The sequence below is a fragment of the Etheostoma cragini genome, chromosome 18 (assembly GCF_013103735.1).
Source record: "Etheostoma cragini isolate CJK2018 chromosome 18, CSU_Ecrag_1.0, whole genome shotgun sequence".
Classification (NCBI taxonomy): Eukaryota; Metazoa; Chordata; class Actinopteri; order Perciformes; family Percidae; genus Etheostoma; species Etheostoma cragini.
This window is the reverse complement of record NC_048424.1, coordinates 21064252-21081647: the sequence shown is the minus strand read 5'-3', so window position 1 is coordinate 21081647 and position 17396 is coordinate 21064252. Positions and strand designations below refer to the sequence as shown.

Below are 17396 nucleotides of genomic sequence, written 5' to 3'. Positions count from 1 at the left end.
TTAATATTTAGACAAAATGGACAATTAGCCCCGGAACTAGAATCACTGCAGTTAGCATGTGGCATGTGCAGCACACATTCTACTTTTGGGTTAACATTTTGGCTAGCCGGGAAAAGTAACACAACTGAGTCTCTTAGTACTCAACATCGACATATGCATTTATGTTAATGACGATATTGTGCAATGTTGGGTGGATATTTACTGGAACTTACATAAAAAGAGGAACCCGGAATTTCACTTCTTTCCAGACCGTTCTCTTAATACATTAATGGTGCAGACACATCCCTCAACGGTAACTTCAATACATCAATGAACGCCATCAAATATTGCGTAACACAGTATAGTAAGCTTTACGTTTCACTGGGAATTGTAGTTTCTTTTGCGTTGAAGCCAATAGGGTTTGTCACGGAAAGCACTCAAAGTCCCGCGATACTAGCCTACGCCTACGCTGAATAAACCCATCAACTGTAATCCTCAGTGTACACAGCGGAATCCTCTGCGGGTATTTTTTGCCTCAAATAAAGCAAAGAAATGGACAACACCGGGAAAGAGAAGGAAGCGATTCAGCTAATGGCCGAAGCTGACAAAAAATGCAAATCCTCTGGCTCGTTTTTGGGAGGGATGTTTGGAGGGTAAGACAGCACTGCACCAAAGAACAAACTGCTAGCAAGCCTTTACTGTCAGCAGCAAAGTTGGCACGCAGACAATCTTTATGTAGACATAAATTCAGTTAGTTCTGGGGGGATACATCCGGAAGATATTGTAGAAGTTGCGTTAGATATTAAACCAGTGGGACGACACGCGTTATTAACATTAACAATTCCTGTATGTCAGTTAACGTATCACGAGTTTCTCCTGGACCTATCGTTGTTTGCAAGCTACGCAGCAGACTGTTTTTAGCCAACTACTTGGAAGGTTAAAACATCTACTTCAGCATTAATTTGCGCCCTTTTCTATAGTTTCACACAGTCTTCGCATTGTGGAAGGAGGAATATGTCAATATTTTTATGTTGTGTGAACAATTGGCTACATTTCATTGAGAGTCCAGGGATGTATTTCTGTAAATTAGCTAGCTACACCTTAGGAGTGGGAATCACCAGACCGTTACGGTATTATCACGATACGATATTATACTAATTTTTAAACATAGTGCAATATTCTGCAACATAGTGAAATTTATAACCTTTTTTCCAAATTTAATTTTTTTTCCAATTTCAAATAATGTCCTCATAAGAAAACTTTGTCAACATATTTTATCTAAAAACATAAATGTCTCTGTTTGTTCATATCACTTCAATTTTATCGCTGCAAAATAGGATTATCAAGCAGATAAACTGACCAACACATATATAATAAAACATCAATACTTGGCGCCTGTATATTGATACAGTATTGCCACAAAAATGATTGCGATACTATGCTGTATCGATATTTCTTTCCCCACACCTTACATTTAAATGTATTTAAATACTTTTAGTGCACTTATTAACACCTGCAATAATCCCCAAAACATATTGACCCAAGGTTTCTTAGAGGTAAAAGGATGAGGCAAAGATGATGTTATAAGAAATAAAGTCCACACAAATGACAAACAGAGGCAAAACTGGTAATAACACTAACTAAAATAACTTTTCCCTGTTATTTATTATGCCATTATGCGATTCACGTTTGCCTAATGGCTGTCACGGCAAGTGTTACAGACACTCTGATTCCGGGTGTTATTTAACCCTCCAATTGTCATCGGGTCAAATTTGACCCCTTGAAAAAAGTCTATATCTAAAATATGAGTTTCTTTTTAACCAAATTGCCACAAAAAATGGATTGGATTCCTTACAACGCTCTTTGCAAATACAATTGATCATTTTCATTCCTGACTAAACTCATGTGTTTGTTCCTCTGATCTTAACTATTACTCAAAATAATTCATAATTTCTGCTTTTTAACTCAAATAATAGGTATAATTCTATATTATTGAGGGTTATTCACCATGAATTCCGAAATTTACTGTAAAACTAGTGCTAGTAAGGTGGTGTAGTGAAAACTTAAAAAAAAAATCTGAAAAAGGGACATAAATGTCAAATTCTTGTACGTTTTGACCCGGGAAGACAACACTAGGGTTAAATCTAATTAATGCATGTCATCATATATTGGAATGTTTTTGCATATCATAGAGACAAGGAAGGCATTGTTGACATAGGGCCAAATACAAAAAGCCAGCAGTCATTGCATTTTTTCCAAAGTTTGTTCTAGGTGACCCCCAGATGTTCTCGTGCATGATAACTCGGCAGGCTTTATACGGATAATTCTGTGGCTGATCAAGCAGTGATGTAATCATCTGCCATGAATGAATGGGCTGAGGGTTACTACCACTCCGGGGAGCTCCCAGGGGTCTTCTTCTTGTCATGAAGGGAGAGAGAGGGATATATAGCGCCTGTGTAAAGGGATTTATTTAAGCCAGTCTACCAATTTGAGCATTGCATCTCCCTGAGTAATGCTGCAACTTTGCAGGTCATATAGCTCATCACCCTATAGTGTCATACAGTGCGATCTGTATTCCATATAACTTCCAAATGTAGTAGTGTAGTTTCATCAGTTTAATCTTGGTATGCCTAAGTGTTGTACTTTTCTACTTGTTTGCAATTAGGTACAGCTGTTTTTCTTTTTGTTTGTTCTTGTCTAGAGGACCTCAGAAAGTGGAAGAAGCATGTGAGATGTACTGCAGAGCCGCCAACATGTTCAAGATGGCCAAGAACTGGAGTGGTGTGATAAGCTGTTTTCTTACAAGAAATATCCACTATATCAATTTCAACACACTTGAGACGCTGTAGGGTTATGTGCAAGTGTTTTTGGCCACAAGTAAAAAAAAATTAAAAAAAATAAAGTGGAGTTATGTGCAATAATTAGAGTGTAAACTAAAGGCAAAATTGGGAATATGTGTGTAAAAGTTTCTTTCCTCTGTCTTCAGCTGCTGGAAGTGCGTTTTGCAAGGCAGCACGTCTCCATATGCAACTCCAGAACAAACATGACTGTGCCACCAGTTTCATTGATGCAGGAAATGCTTACAAGAAGTCGGACCCCAATGGTGAGACCACGTGCTAATTTATGAGGTTCACACCACAGCTTACATTTGAGTGCCTGCCTTTTATTCCCTTTCTTATTTACATATTTGTACTGTGTAAGTATTTAAATGTTGACTCTACAATAGGCAGTCACTTTCATTTATCACATCCATGACTTACCACTAAGAGTGTTTTCATGACTACAGTTTTAGTAAGGATTATTAGCTTGAGGATTATAAGGTTATAAAGGTGGGACATGTCCTCAGACAGTAAATAAGTCAAGTGTCCAGGGACGAGTCATTGTGGATCGAGTTTTTATTTTTCTAGATTACCAAAACATATGTTGCCGCCAGGCTGAATTCTCACAGGTTTCCCAGCAAATCAGGGCAGTTTACTACAGAGTCTCTAGCTGTGAGCCTGTAGTTTATAATGAGGCAGGTCTGACATAATTTAATCTGCCTTAGTTGCTTTGTTGGTAATACTTACAAGCAATAGATACATTATAATGTGCTAGAGTTATTGCCCAGTGGCATTTACCATTAGTTAATGTTTAGGTCTAAGGGATGGGAGCTGGCAGTTGTATTTGTTTGTGGGGGAAAAAGTGGATGGTCTTGCTTGTAGTTTTTTTATTTTACCTGTCGTATATTTAACACTGCATGCAACATGTAAGACAGTTTAATTGCATCAGACACATTATTTCACCCTGTTGAAATAACACAGCATGTTGACTGATCCAGAATGTGGTGCTGTGCAATGGTCTGTTAGATTTGAACCAAACTAACATAATTGTATATAGTATGTAATAACTAATTGTTCCCTCCTCTTGCCTTTATGCTGCCAAAAGAGGCAATCAAGTGTTTAAATGCTGCCATCGATATATACACAGACATGGTAAGATGCATATAGAAAGTGGCCATATTTTTTTTAGTTTTTCTAGCTGAGAAGTGTTTTAGTTGTGACTTCTACTCTCCTTTGACTTACTGTATCAGTTCTGATATCGCATTACCCAGATGAATGAAAATCACATTCACACTGACTACGTTGACATGTACATAATGTTATTTACATGGCTAATGAAAGTGAATATATCACTTATTTTCCTGTTTACATGGAGCGGTGCAAAATACAGTTTTTTTCAATGTTTTCCAGCAGTGGCGGACTTGTTGGAGTGTGCAAACACAGCGTCCCGCTTTCACTCCTTCAGCCAGCGTCTTTTAACAGATCAGCGTTGCGATGTGTGCGCTTATCCAAAAACCCTGTTGCTATCCAAGTCTTTGATAATGTTTCAAAGCAGCTGTGTTTCTCCTTCTTATCTTATTCTTAGCCCTGCAAACTGTTGGATGGTTGGTTTGTGTACAGCAACCATAGCAACGCACCGAGCGAACCGTAAGCCGCAAACGGGCAAGAGGGACGCAAACTGCGGTTAAAACCCCAAATGAGACGCATAGTCCGAATGCGCTGCATACACGTCCAAAGAATGCCTCTAAAACCTGAATAATGCCGGAAAATCCCACGTCTTAATCGGAAAAAGGCCTTTTTCGAAATATCTTTAAAAAAATGCGCTTTACATGACCTGAATCAAATTCAGAATTTCATATTCTGAATAATAGTGGAATATTGGTGTGCATGTACACATGCTCACTGATACAGCCTTTCCTGCCACTCCGATTTTATTCTTCAGGCCCGTATCATATTCATAGCAGACAAGTTTGTCTATTTAACACTGATACCTTGTCCGTCTGTGGATAGATCCAGTTAGTAATCGCTTCTCCTTCTCGTCCTCCAGGGAAGATTCACCATCGCAGCCAAACACCACATCAGTGTCGCAGAGATCTACGAGTCTGAACTGGTGGATATCGAAAAGGTAATATCACATAATCGGAGGTCACATAGTGGATACCAATAACTATTAATACTACCACTATAGGGCTCATTTGTTTTCAGGAACGCAACAGTATTTCTTGTTTTTCTTTTGTACAGGCTGTTGCACATTATGAACAAGCAGCAGACTACTACAAAGGGGAAGAATCCAACAGGTAATGTAAAATACTGTATCTTTTTTCAAGCTCTAAAATCTCTAAAAAGGATAATAGTTAATGAGGTATGTGAAACCTTGTTTACATTTTGTAGGTGTAGTATTTTAATTTTTTCTACAACCTATTTCTATCTCCATGTGGGTCCGACAGATCAGAAATGCTCTTGTACATAGGAGCCTTTTCCCTATTTTGACTCATAGCAGGTGAAAGCACAGCTGTCACTAATAACATTAACGAGCGGATGCAAGTGAGCGGACATGCACAACACCAGGGCCGGAACTGACAGTATAACTGAGAATAACGATAATGAGTGCACTCATTAATTACACCGGTGTCTTCCCTGCTATGACTTGTCCTGAGATCTGCAGTGAAAAAGGGCCCGGCTGCATTATTTGATAAGTTTGCTGCCATGATAAGCAAGGCTACAGTTACCAGGACGTTGTATGGAATTCAGATCTTCTCCACCATGGTGGTGGTGTTACAGTTAGTGTTTACACACATTTTCATTTATTTCAAAATCCCTGTTACCTTTAGCAAAAGCACAGGTGTCTATAGTAACAGTAATAATGGCTCTTCTACATATACAGTGGCGGTTTCCAGGTCCGTGGCATTGCATCACATCATGACTCACTGGGACACTTAAATAGAACAGAGCCATCGATAATGTTATTAGTCACACCTGTGCCTTTCCTACTATGAGTGTCAAAGAAAGGCCTGTGCTCAGAGCTCCGTTCCAGCCTAGTTACTTTCTTAATTCCCCATTTCCTAGTGTCTGAGGCGATTGAACTGCACACTACAAACTTTGGAAGTAGTAGACAAATGATAAGGGTGTAAATCACACATTTCATCACAATACAATATATCAATTCTTTGGACTGTGATATCCCAGTGATATACCAGTCTGCCATGTCATGATTTGGATTCATTTCGGTGGCCTGGGACCGATACGAGAAGTTACAAAGGCCATTTAACACAAGCCAGTACAATCATACTGTGTATATATTTACAAAAAGAAACTAAAATATGATTGGACAATTTCATTACTAATCTATTTCAGACATTTTCAATTAAAAACAAACTGCTCATTTTAATAAAAGGATTAAATATAAAGTGGGAATTCAAAATAAAGACGGATCTTAAACATTGGCATAGATATTTTTTACTTTTAACAATGATATTGGATCGTTGACGATTGAATCAATCCAAATTGATGTATTGTTTGGTCCCCTAATCAATTGATGTCACATACTCCAGATATATAGCTCTAAGATTCTGTGTTTTATTAAAAATCCGTTTGGTACCTTTTTTGTTGTCCCCAGCTCTGCCAACAAGTGTCTGCTGAAGGTGGGGGCTTACTGTGCTCAGCTGGAGCAGTACCAGAAGGCTATTGAGATCTACGAACAGGTGTGCACTGCTTGTATTTGCGTGTCCTGCTTGCACTTTTGTCAATCAATACTGATTTGTTTAGCTGCTGACATTGTTTATGGTTTTTGGACAATGTGGATGCATCTAGGTAGGAGCAAACACGATGGACAACCCATTGCTTAAATACAGCGCCAAAGAGTATTTCTTCAAAGCGTCCCTCTGTCATTTCATTGTTGACGAGCTCAACGCTAAGGTGAGTTTATACCTGTGTGGTTCATCTTAAGGATTTGGGACGGGGAGTTGGAATAGAAGTTTAACACCCCATGTATCTCCACAGATCGCTATTGAAAAATATGAGGAGATGTTCCCGGCTTTCTCAGACTCTCGAGAATGCAAACTGTTGAAGGTAACTCAAACTCATAGGAATTGGATGGCTTACTTTTCCCCCTTTTAATCTATTCAGTTTCTGAGTAACCTACTTTTTTTTGTATTAACAGAAGCTTCTTGAGGCTCATGAGGAACAGAACAGTGAAGCGTTCACCGATGCAGTAAGTCTTGTGTACCCTAAAAACGTTGTCTAGTTTTAAAACAAGGCTTTTGGTGAGCACAGGAATCCCTTTGCTCTCGGCTCTTGTAGTTTGGTTGGATCCCCTGTGTGTTGAGAAAAGTTGAAAGCTGGATCTTAGGTATCCATTCAGTCTCCCAGGACTGTGTTTATGTGGAACTGGTGCAGACTGATGGAGTGCATCCATATATAGCCGAGCTCCTAAAAGAGTTATTATAGTTAACTCAAAGTCAGAGAGGACAATATGTTACATACAGTACAATTTTATGGTTGGGAGAAATGCATCGCAATTCTAACAGGATGTGTTGGTTTATACAATGCTGGGGTAGAAATTCAACTGTTTTATTGTGGAATTTCATCTGTGAGCTAATGCCTAGTTCACACTGCACAACTTTAGCTCTGATTTTCCACTCGCTGACAGTTTTTGGAGCTCTCCGACAAAAGCCCCAGATCATCGGCGTCGGCTCTGCGCTCACAAACGGGTGCTCGAGCACTGTGTGTCTGTGTCTGTGTCCGCTGCATTGCAGGCTCGTCCTGTCAGGGAACTACAGCCAATCAGAGCGCAGGACACAGGTTGAGGGGAACCCTGGGGGACGAGTTGCCTGTAACAGAACATTACTGTATATGTTGCATTATGTTGCATTCACAACACGGACCGAAGTAGTTGTTGCACCTAAAGGAAATATAATAATCTTGATGGATCGATAGATAGATAGATTGATTTTTGGAAACAGGCTATATTGTGAACATGTTTGCCCTTGACATCCACAAGCATAACTACAAGGAAATTCCCGCGGATTGCAAAGAAACAAAAAGTTTTGTATTATGAATTTAAGCCTAATTAAGCAGAACCTTCCAATTGTAATCCATATTTGGGGGGGAAAGCTTATCTCCGTGTCCCTCACCCGCCTGCAGGTAAAGGACTTTGACTCCATCTCCCGTCTGGACCAGTGGCACACAACCCTCCTGCTGCGCATCAAAAAGACCATCCAGGGCGACGAAGGGGATTTGAAATGAAAGAAGCCCAGGGGGGAAAAAATGCAGCACGGAGGGACAAATCCATCACGCATGCTTTCACACACACTCTCTCACATGCACACACAGAGACACACACATACGCACATTTTCACTAACTTCCCTGTGTATAGCATCTGGAGATGAGTGTCTGCCCATGACTTTGAATATTCCACTGCTCACTGCTATACCGTCAGACTGCTATCTTGCTTTCCTTACGAGCATATCTGAATCTAGTCGCCCTCACCTCTGTCTAGAGGATTGCTGCACACCTTTTCTGCTGAAACCTGTCCTGGGGCATTTCAGAGCAGTATATTATATTAGTATTGAAACTGATGTTAGTATTGACAACAAGCACTGCATGACATGTTTTGTACAATTATTGTTTCCTAGTCAGATGCAGATAGTTTTCTTTATGTCTTTTTTTTTTTTATCTAGTTTATTATATATTAAACAAGTTATTTAAATTTTTCTGTTTGTTCTACATATGATTATCATGGTATGTATGGATTTCCAGAATGTATCACTATTTTCCTTTCTTATTTGTTGGAGTAGAATTGAAAGGGTCCAATCATGATTGTTCTTCAAACTAAAGTCATTACAGCCACACAAAAAGGGGATTTTGTTTCCATTTGGTCACCAATGAGGAGAGACTCTTCTTGGAGAAGGGCAATGATATGCACTGTGTAGACTGTTAACCATTTGTGTGTTGTTGCCACACATTCATACTTGCATTACTTCAGGTTCATTTATTATTACTTTAGGATTTGATGACGTAATAATCCTTTGAATGTTTGAATCTGTAAGCTGTGATTTAAGGTTTGCCGGTGGATAAAAAAACATTTTTAAATGAAAAGCCCTGATGTGGAAACCGTTTCCAGGGCGGTGTTCTTGGGGTAATGTGCTGCATTAGTTACTCATCTTGTGCTGTGGTTGTGATGTGAACTTAACATTGACGGTTTACTACTGCAGTGCACCTTCCAAATGGCCAGTCGCTAAGCATGTCATTGTGTATAGATTAGTGTTGTGTTACATTCACTAGTGTGAGCCAGACCAAAGTTTTTAGAAAAGGGTCAGTCACCCTGCGTATCCAGCTTCTTCCAGATGGAATGACGATGGACCTTGGAAATAATCTGTATGCTCGTGCGGATGGACAATAATAAAGATATAATCCCAGCTGTGCCGTCCTGCCTTTGATCTCACCTATCAAACATCAATGCTATAAATTTCCAAGCTTTTATCTGTACCAACATAATTCACATTTTTGTATTTTGAGTGTGGTTGGTGAAAATTTAGGATTTTTTAAGTTTTTATCATTTCATTAACACTTTATAAGTTCAGGGGATATCCCAGTGCCATGCATGTGTCCACTAGTGCTCATACCTATAAATTAACTCTTATTCCTTATTTAGCATATTAACCTTAATCTTAATTAATTAGGAGTGGAAATGCAAGAAAATTATCACAAGTCCAATATATTTTGAGGTAGATTTGTGACTACTAAGTACAGGCTTGCTACTGTTAAATGTATGGTTTCCTCTATTGATCTATTCCAAATTATAACGTATAGATCTGTAGCGGTAGCTCTGCTGCCCTGCCAGACTGTCATCTGATACTAAAACGCAACTATTTAATTGTTGTAGCTCATTGCTTGGTAAATTGAAAAATCAATAATCTGTTAGTGTACTACGTAACCTAGTTCTTACATTAGTGCTCCATGTCCTTACATACCGTTTAGTGTGCATTTCCTTTTGTCCTGCTCAGATCCTGCCACTATTGACATATTGGACCATGATCAGCCTTTCCTCTCAGCAAGCATCCAACATTTTTTTCATGGTGATTCAAATGTGATTAGTTATGATACGTAAAACCAATTTACATTTGCCATATGAGACACCAACTAATTTTAATAAGCCTAATCATTTTTTGAGTTAAAAATTCTAAACTTTAGGTTATTTTTCTTGACATAACGCATAACTTTTTGTTATTGGAGGCAGCCTTGTAAATCCTGAAGGATCTTTTGCAGGTATCTGCTGAATATAAATTTGAAACACAGCTGTGGTTATGTTGAAGTGGCTCCAAAAAGAAAACGGACAGAATTTTGAAGGATATACATACTTCATATCCATTTAGACCAACATAAATCAGCACATTTGCAAAAAGCAGCAGTCATTGAAAGATGTATGAAAGCTACTGGAGAATTCACTGGGGTGCAGTGCTGCAGCTGCCAAGGACATCCAGACATCAAAGATGGAACAGATGTCTGATATTAACTTGATCAGTAAAATGTACTAAATGTAATCATGATATAATGTTTAGCTTTAGATGTAAGGAATTAACAAACAACTCTGTTTAATATGATTTGTTTCACATTTCTTGCCATGAATTATAAGATATGTACAATATTATTTAATTAAATCACACTAATACCTTAATCTTTTTTAACTTTTATTTCTGATATGTCACTAAAGAACAGCAGATTCTTGTGTTTTTTTATGAACGCCATTACATTCCATAAGAGTGTGTGTGACACACTGAATATCACATCCAAGCCTGTGATTGAGACACTCAATGGATTTTAATATTGATGAAACACCACATAGTCGGACCACACATTCACACAGTGCTAATGCCAAAGTAAATACATCAAATAACATAAACTGGATTTTAAATTCCCTCCACCCAGATAAAATACTTTCTATTCACATGCATCTTCTACAGCCTCTTGAGCTGGAGCCCCTTTAGGTTCACCTAAGGGCTTTTCTGCTGTCCTCTGCTCTCCATCACTTGGGACAGCAGCTGTTGGTTTTCTTCCATGAGCATCCTCACCGACAATCACAGTTAGAATATCAGGCTGCAAAATCTCTGTCTCAGAAGTAACCTTAGTCTCCGAAACTGGAGCTAAAATGGTCTGTGAGGTGGCAGCTTCCAGAACAGAAGAAGTGGAAACATTTGGGATCTCTGAGGCTGACGCCAATCTGCCATCAGAATCACGAACTGGGAGGGTGGGTATGGACAGAGAGGTGGAGGAAGCTTCAGAGTACAAGGGGATACTGTGAGTCATTGACACCGGTATGGAGAAAGGGACAGGGATGGCTGATCCGTCTAAGGAAATGATGCTGGGCCCTGTGCTGTCAGTGGTTATGAGTGGCTGCATCTGGGTCCCAGTGGGCATCTCGGTGTGAATGACAGTGATCCCGCCGAGGGCGCCATGGTTGACCAGAGCGATGGCCCCGTGACTGGTCCATTCAGATGGGAGAGTGATGGGCTCAGACGGCACCACAAAGGAGTCAGTGAGGGTTTTATCCTGACCGCCAGCAGTGACAGCACCAGCACCAGCACCACTTTTTCTAGCGGCGCTCTTTTTCTCCCGTGCTCCTGCTTTTTCTGTCTTTACCTTAGTGGGAGTTCTGGTTCTCTTATCCTCCACATTTCCCTCCAGCACTACCAGGTAGGTTTTCCAGGGAGCATCTGAGTCATGAATCTGAATAATAGAAGAGGAGGTTGTTAATTTCAAAGCAGTCTGAAAGTACACTAAACCCGACATGACGGGTTATAAACATGCATTGGTAGTCACCACACAAAAGCCTAATCCCCTTAACAATACCCCCTTTTTGACCATGGTGAACTTAATCTTGCCACAGTAAAAGTTGAATCAACACTGTGCCCATACAGATGAAATGACCCTATCTGACAGTAACTTGTCACTCCCGTGAGAAAAGCCCTGCTCACCATGGTGTGCCTGCGAAGGGTGGACTTGTCTGTAAAAGTGCGTCTACACAGACCACACATGTAGGGCTTCTCTCCTGTGTGAATACGCTGGTGCCTCTGGAGGGCATTAAGCTGGGTGAACTGCTTGTCACAGTCTTTACAGCTGTACGGACGCTCACCTAACAACACAAGAGAGGGAACAAAAATACGCAAGAAAACAGTGTAAATAGAGGAGAACAGTACAGGAAGCTGTAAAAGGACATCATGCCTCCAAATTAACTACAACTAAGAAATGATTTATACAATCACCCGTGTGTATCTTTAAATGCTGGTGGAGGGAATTCCTCTGAGCAAAGCCTCGACCACACTCTTCGCACTTGTAAGGCTTGGACCCAGTGTGGATGTTGGAGTGGTGTCTCAGGTATTCTTTAGATGCAAAGCTTTTACCACAGGCCTCACACATGAAAGGCTTCTCTCCTAACAGAAGAAGAAAATAACAGCTTTTTCACTTTTGGTCTGGTATGCGCAGATAGCCTTGTTGTTCATTGGCTTAAGGGCCTAAGTTAAACACTTGTGTTCACAGAGACGGGGTTAAAGATGACAATGCAGATATCTAAGCAGTTTTGAAGTGATATCCCTCTTACCTGTGTGGGATCGCTTATGATAGGACAGCATGTGCTTCTGAGTGAACCGAGCATCACACTCGTCACATGCAAATGGCTTCTCTCCTGTGTGAGTCCTATAAATAGTTAAAAACAAGTTGAGCCCCATTGTTGTTGTTTTTTCACACGTTATTAGCATGAATGAATGAACATCCACATCTCTCATTATTGCTCTCTGGCTCTCGGCTTTGTCTATTAATTAGTGTTTATGTTCACAATTGATAATAGAAGAGACAGACAGAAACATCGAACTGCAATTTCACTGCCAAAGTCAAAGGTATTTGTCAAAGAGAAGCGAGAACTACTTGCTCAACTAACATTCTTCCCTGCTGGCCCAGGGTTTAAACCCACTCTCCTCACAGAGGCAATCCTGTCTGCCTGTCTTTAGCATCTACAAACCTCCCATTTCAAATTCCTTTTCTTTTGACCAGCCATCGTCGGCGAGCTCCGTACCTGCGGTGCATCTTGAGGGCGGAGTTCTGGGTAAATCTGGCCCCGCAGTCGGTGCACTCAAAAGGCTTTGCACCGGTGTGTGTCCTCTCATGCAACAGCAGGGCAGTTTTAGAGCTGAGTGCCTTTCCACAGTCAGGGCAGACATGTCGCAGATTGTTACGTTCATGAACCTGAGAAGCACAACAGAAATGATTGAACCGGGGGGGAACATGCAGACAAATGTGACTCTTTAGAGGTTTATATTATTGCATATATAAAATGATTGCATGTATTTTATCGTGGAAATATCATGTATAGGAAGTGTGAGGAATTGAATTCATCCCAACCTGTCTTTGATGACGGACAACATCCTTCTTTCGTTTGAAGGTTTTTGAGCAGCAGTCGCAAACAAAAAGCCTCTCATTGTTGTGAACGTGCTTTTCATGGATCTTCAGATTGCTGCGGTTAGCAAAGGTTTGCTGGCAGGTCTCACAGCGATTAATCACATCTGCTTTTACTCCATGGTACGTGCTGGCCAAGAGAGCAGTAACAGGTAGCAGGAATGAACAAAAGACAGAAGGGCCATGTCTTAGGTTTCATGACAAGATGGCAACGCATTGGTGATCGTTATCTGTTAAAAGGTTTTAGAGGTGAACTGGTAGCACAGTACTCTTGTCACTAGAAGAACTGGTCAACAAAATAAATTCTTATAATACTAACTTACGTTACTCATCAGCTCATTCCCAACCGTTAGAAATTGACCAGTCAGCTTCATATGTCTGGACCCCACAGTCTATGACACATTTTAATATTCAGTAACTTGTTACTTTTGTTCAACTCAGAACATTCCAAAACACAGTGTGAGCTTATTATACTTTTTGGAAATGATGGTATGTCCACTGTTATAACAATATAAGACCAACAAGAAAAATGTGTATAAAAAAACTGGATAATGACGTTGAAAGGCAAGTTTGGGGGTGCCCTAATGGAGCTCCTGCTGCCCCTGCAACCGGACCCCTGATAAGCGGACAAAGATGGATAGATGGATGGATGGAGGTTGAAAGAGTGCAATCAGCTGGGTGGGTGCTAACCTCACTCCAGAAAATGTGCTTACAATTGCCCTAGAGCTAGTCCTGTCATATAGAGGAAGCTTGGTCTTAGCCTGGATTACAAGCTTCAGTTCAGACACTTTTGGGGATCTGTGGTATCTATCAATACGTTTACCGGTAATCCAGTAGCACTAATGTCCTACCTGATGTGCTTCAAGTAGCTTTTTTCATAGTGGAAGGTCCGTTGGCACTTGTTACACTGGAACTGGGCCTTGGATGTTCTTTTTAATGTCTCCTTGGACTCACCCTCACCCTCCTCCTCCTCTTCCTCCAGAGATAACAACAATGAGCCTTCGGGATCACTGCTCGGCACATCCTCCCCACTTTCCCAATCCTCCACATCAGAGACTGGCATTCCCAATGGTGACTCGTCCATTTTCTCTGCTTGAGCCTCGGCTTCTGTCCTGTCCTCATTCACCTCTGTGTCTTCCTTTGTAACTTGGTTTTCATTGTTAGGGTTAGCTCCTCTTTTGGTGTTCAAACGCTTACCAAGAACTTTATGGCGTGCCAACCTCAATTTTAGAGTTCTTCCTAGTCTTTTTCCCTCCTTTCCTGCATTCTTTACCTTTAATCTTTTTGAAATGACTTCTTTTTCAGGGCTCTGTGGAGAGTGGTGTCGCTTAAGAAGTAAGCTTTTAGGCTGGTTCTTCTCTTTGGTTCTTTTTTCTTTCTTGGCACCATGCAAGTTATCTACAACTTTTGATGGAGATGTTTTTCTTGTAGGTTTTTGTAAGATTCCAGCACTCATGGCCTCACCACAAACCGCTGACAGATCCTCACAGTCCAAAAGTTGTGCCGCTGCTTGAACATCACCAATCTTATCCTTAACAACTTCAACTTTACCAGTGTACACAAATTCCAAAAACTTGGAGAAATTATTGGAGTGCATACTGGAGAGAACGACTTTGTCCCTGGTAGCATCCGGAGACAGAAGGATCTTCTTGAAGTAGCCACTGGATGCGGCAAGCATCAACTGGTGTGCTTGAAACTCCTGTACCTCTCCCTGGTAGTCTACCTGCACTGTAACATCACTCAGCTGCCCCTGCAGCATCAGCTGATGCAGAGAGGCCAGGATGTTTTCATGGTGGGACTTAGAGGTGAGCTGGACCACTTTGACCCCCATAATGAATTTGTGCTGCTGAGGAAAACAAAAAGGGGAATAATGACTTGTAATGCTTAAACTAACTTAGGTGTGCTTCATTATATTTTTGAACACACATATGTAATGTAAGATACTTTATTCATACCAAAGGAAATCTTAGGACTGTTTTAGGTGTGACATGGAGCTACAGTATTTTGAAGTAAAACCATTTGTGGCTTTCATGTATCATCGTTACTGGGTTTATCTTTTGAACAGTGAACATTGCATAAGCCAACGTTAGAAAAAGATTTGCTGTCAAGTCAATTGCCTCGCTTAAAGGCAGAAAAGACATCTTATTAAGCCACGGGCTTCAAGTCCGTTAAAATAACTAACGTTAACTTCTGACATAAGCTAGCTAACATAGCTGACGTGAGCTAGCAACACGCTAGCTAAAGCCTTGGCAACAGACTAGCTAGCGTTGTAATATTCGTGTAATTTTTGCCTTGATAATGTTCAATGCTAGGGCTATTTAACGTTACTGCTAACAGTAGCATCACAGACACAATGATGCACAAGCTAGGTTAGCTAATGTTAACTGTAAACACAAAACAAACGGGTATGCGGTAATACAAGTTGAATGTACAGCACACTGAACAAAGTGCACGAATGAACTAATGTTACACAACACGAAGCAGGTTTTCTTACCGTAAGCTCGGTAAAATGGCAGCCCTTCACAAATGTTCTCCACAGCGGAAGGTATTTCCTGTACAAATCGCTGCGGAGCCGAAAACGCCACTTGCTCTCTTACTTACCGACATCCGGTGCCGAGGTGGCTGATACGGGATCAGTTCTTCATTCATGGTCGCGTTCAAAGTTTGAATTGCCAAGTACAAGTGCTGTTCCTGGGTCATTTTAGCAGGTTTGTTGACTATGAGCGAATAAGCGCATTTGTTATAACTTTACAGTAAGGCTCAACTATCAAGCTAGTTTGGCTAACGTTAGCTAACAATGTTGGAGTTGTTTTAGCTTTGCCTTACTTATCTCCAAAGTACTATCTGTTCCAATATATTTTAACAGCCGTTGAGCAATAATGTGTTCCACTTCTGTCGTTGCTATTATGCTGTAAAAATGCTTCACCTCCTTTCTTTTTTGGCAAGTGGAAGCCCCTATCTTGGTAAAATGTTGAATAGGTATATAGCAACCGTAACATGATTGTTGAATTTTATAAAGGGATTTACCAAAGTAATGACGTTACCGTAACTCTTAACACTTAGCTTGAGTGCATTACTGCCGCATTCCCGCACGGGGGCGCCCTTGCACAGAGAGACATGACATAATGTAAACTGCTGGTGTTGAATCAAAAGCAGATTAACCTGCAGAAAATTTCCATTTTCTTCATTCCTTTCCACGTAGACTACTCTCCTTCTAGCCGATAGTTTAACTGAGTAGACCTACTCAGTAGGTATTACACTAGCTGCTTAAAAATGAGTTTTTTTAGTGCCCTTTGTATATAGCTATAGGCTGTTATAGTTGTATGAGAATGGTTCCAAAACAATACTGAATAGGTCAACACGGATTGAAGGATTTAAGAGAATTCAATTACATTTAGACCAGCATAAATCATCTGCCGAGTTGCAAAAGGCATGCTGTCATACCAAAGGTGTATGGAAAGCTACTTGAGGATTCACTGGGGTGCTGTTCTGCAGCTGCCAAATTTTTTTTTCTTCTTTTCTTCCAGAGGAAATCCATATACCTTACATTTGTCTTAATGAATTCTGCAAGCTAGCAATCCGCTCTGTTCCGGTGACTCATGCTGCTCTCTGGACCGAAGCTGTGCAGACTTCAGCTTTGACCTGGAACACTGTGTTCGCCTGACTTTTATTAACATTACTCCTCTGCCACACACACACACATACACCTATACACACAGAACCTTTCATACAACTGGTTTATCATTATTATTTTAAGGACACGCAACATCTGCAGACATAATGATCTGTAACTCTAAGCTCAAGGGAATCAAGAGTATTTGCATGGATATTAATATGGTTTAAAGTATTACCATGCAAAGTAGCCTAGAGTTTAATGGAATACTGAATTACTATGTGCAAATTAATGAGACAATTCATACAAATTAATTCTCAGTATATTGCCATTAGTACAACTTTTGACATGACTGAGAGTAAAAGAAGTAAAGCATTTTTCACTTTGGGCCCAGTTGTGCAAAATCTATTTTTCATTTTACTTCTGTTGTTTGGGAAAGTTGTCTGTTCATTGTTGACTAAAAGGATCAAATCATAGCTTCATATGAGTATTAAACTATTACACAGTCAGTGAAATTAGGATCGACTGGGTCACATTT

The 17396-nt window shown here is 40.3% G+C and overlaps 2 protein-coding genes across 7 annotated transcripts; one reads left to right on the top strand and one right to left on the bottom strand.

Moving 5' to 3' along the window:
• The first annotated feature begins 404 nt into the window (after positions 1-404).
• napbb (N-ethylmaleimide-sensitive factor attachment protein, beta b) lies at positions 405-9215 on the top strand. 2 transcript variants are annotated; one of them, XM_034900854.1, is made up of 11 exons: positions 405-632; positions 2681-2760; positions 2966-3082; positions 3904-3950; positions 4846-4923; positions 5040-5095; positions 6415-6499; positions 6609-6713; positions 6798-6866; positions 6958-7008; positions 7941-9215. In XM_034900854.1, exons 1-11 carry the CDS (start codon positions 532-534, stop codon positions 8040-8042), a joined length of 891 nt encoding a protein of 296 aa, XP_034756745.1. In that variant the 5' UTR covers positions 405-531; the 3' UTR covers positions 8043-9215. The 2 variants fall into 2 exon arrangements, with proteins under 2 accessions (XP_034756745.1, XP_034756746.1); XM_034900855.1 differs by lacking the exon at positions 3904-3950 and having other exon boundaries at positions 420-632.
• A 1177-nt stretch (positions 9216-10392) lies between these two features.
• On the bottom strand, positions 10393-16891 carry gzf1 (GDNF-inducible zinc finger protein 1). Of its 5 annotated transcripts, none has more exons than XM_034900847.1 (8): positions 16690-16891; positions 14097-15091; positions 13192-13375; positions 12866-13035; positions 12395-12489; positions 12060-12227; positions 11772-11929; positions 10393-11523 (listed from the first exon to the last, which is right to left on the bottom strand). In XM_034900847.1, the coding sequence occupies exons 2-8, from the start codon at positions 15074-15076 to the stop codon at positions 10738-10740; spliced, it is 2541 nt and encodes an 846-aa protein (XP_034756738.1). In that variant the 5' UTR covers positions 15077-15091; positions 16690-16891; the 3' UTR covers positions 10393-10737. The 5 variants fall into 5 exon arrangements, with proteins under 5 accessions (XP_034756738.1, XP_034756734.1, XP_034756735.1 ...); XM_034900843.1 differs by lacking the exon at positions 16690-16891 and adding an exon at positions 15847-16114; XM_034900844.1 differs by lacking the exon at positions 16690-16891 and adding an exon at positions 15847-16013 and having other exon boundaries at positions 14097-15088.
• Positions 16892-17396: the final 505 nt, after the last annotated feature.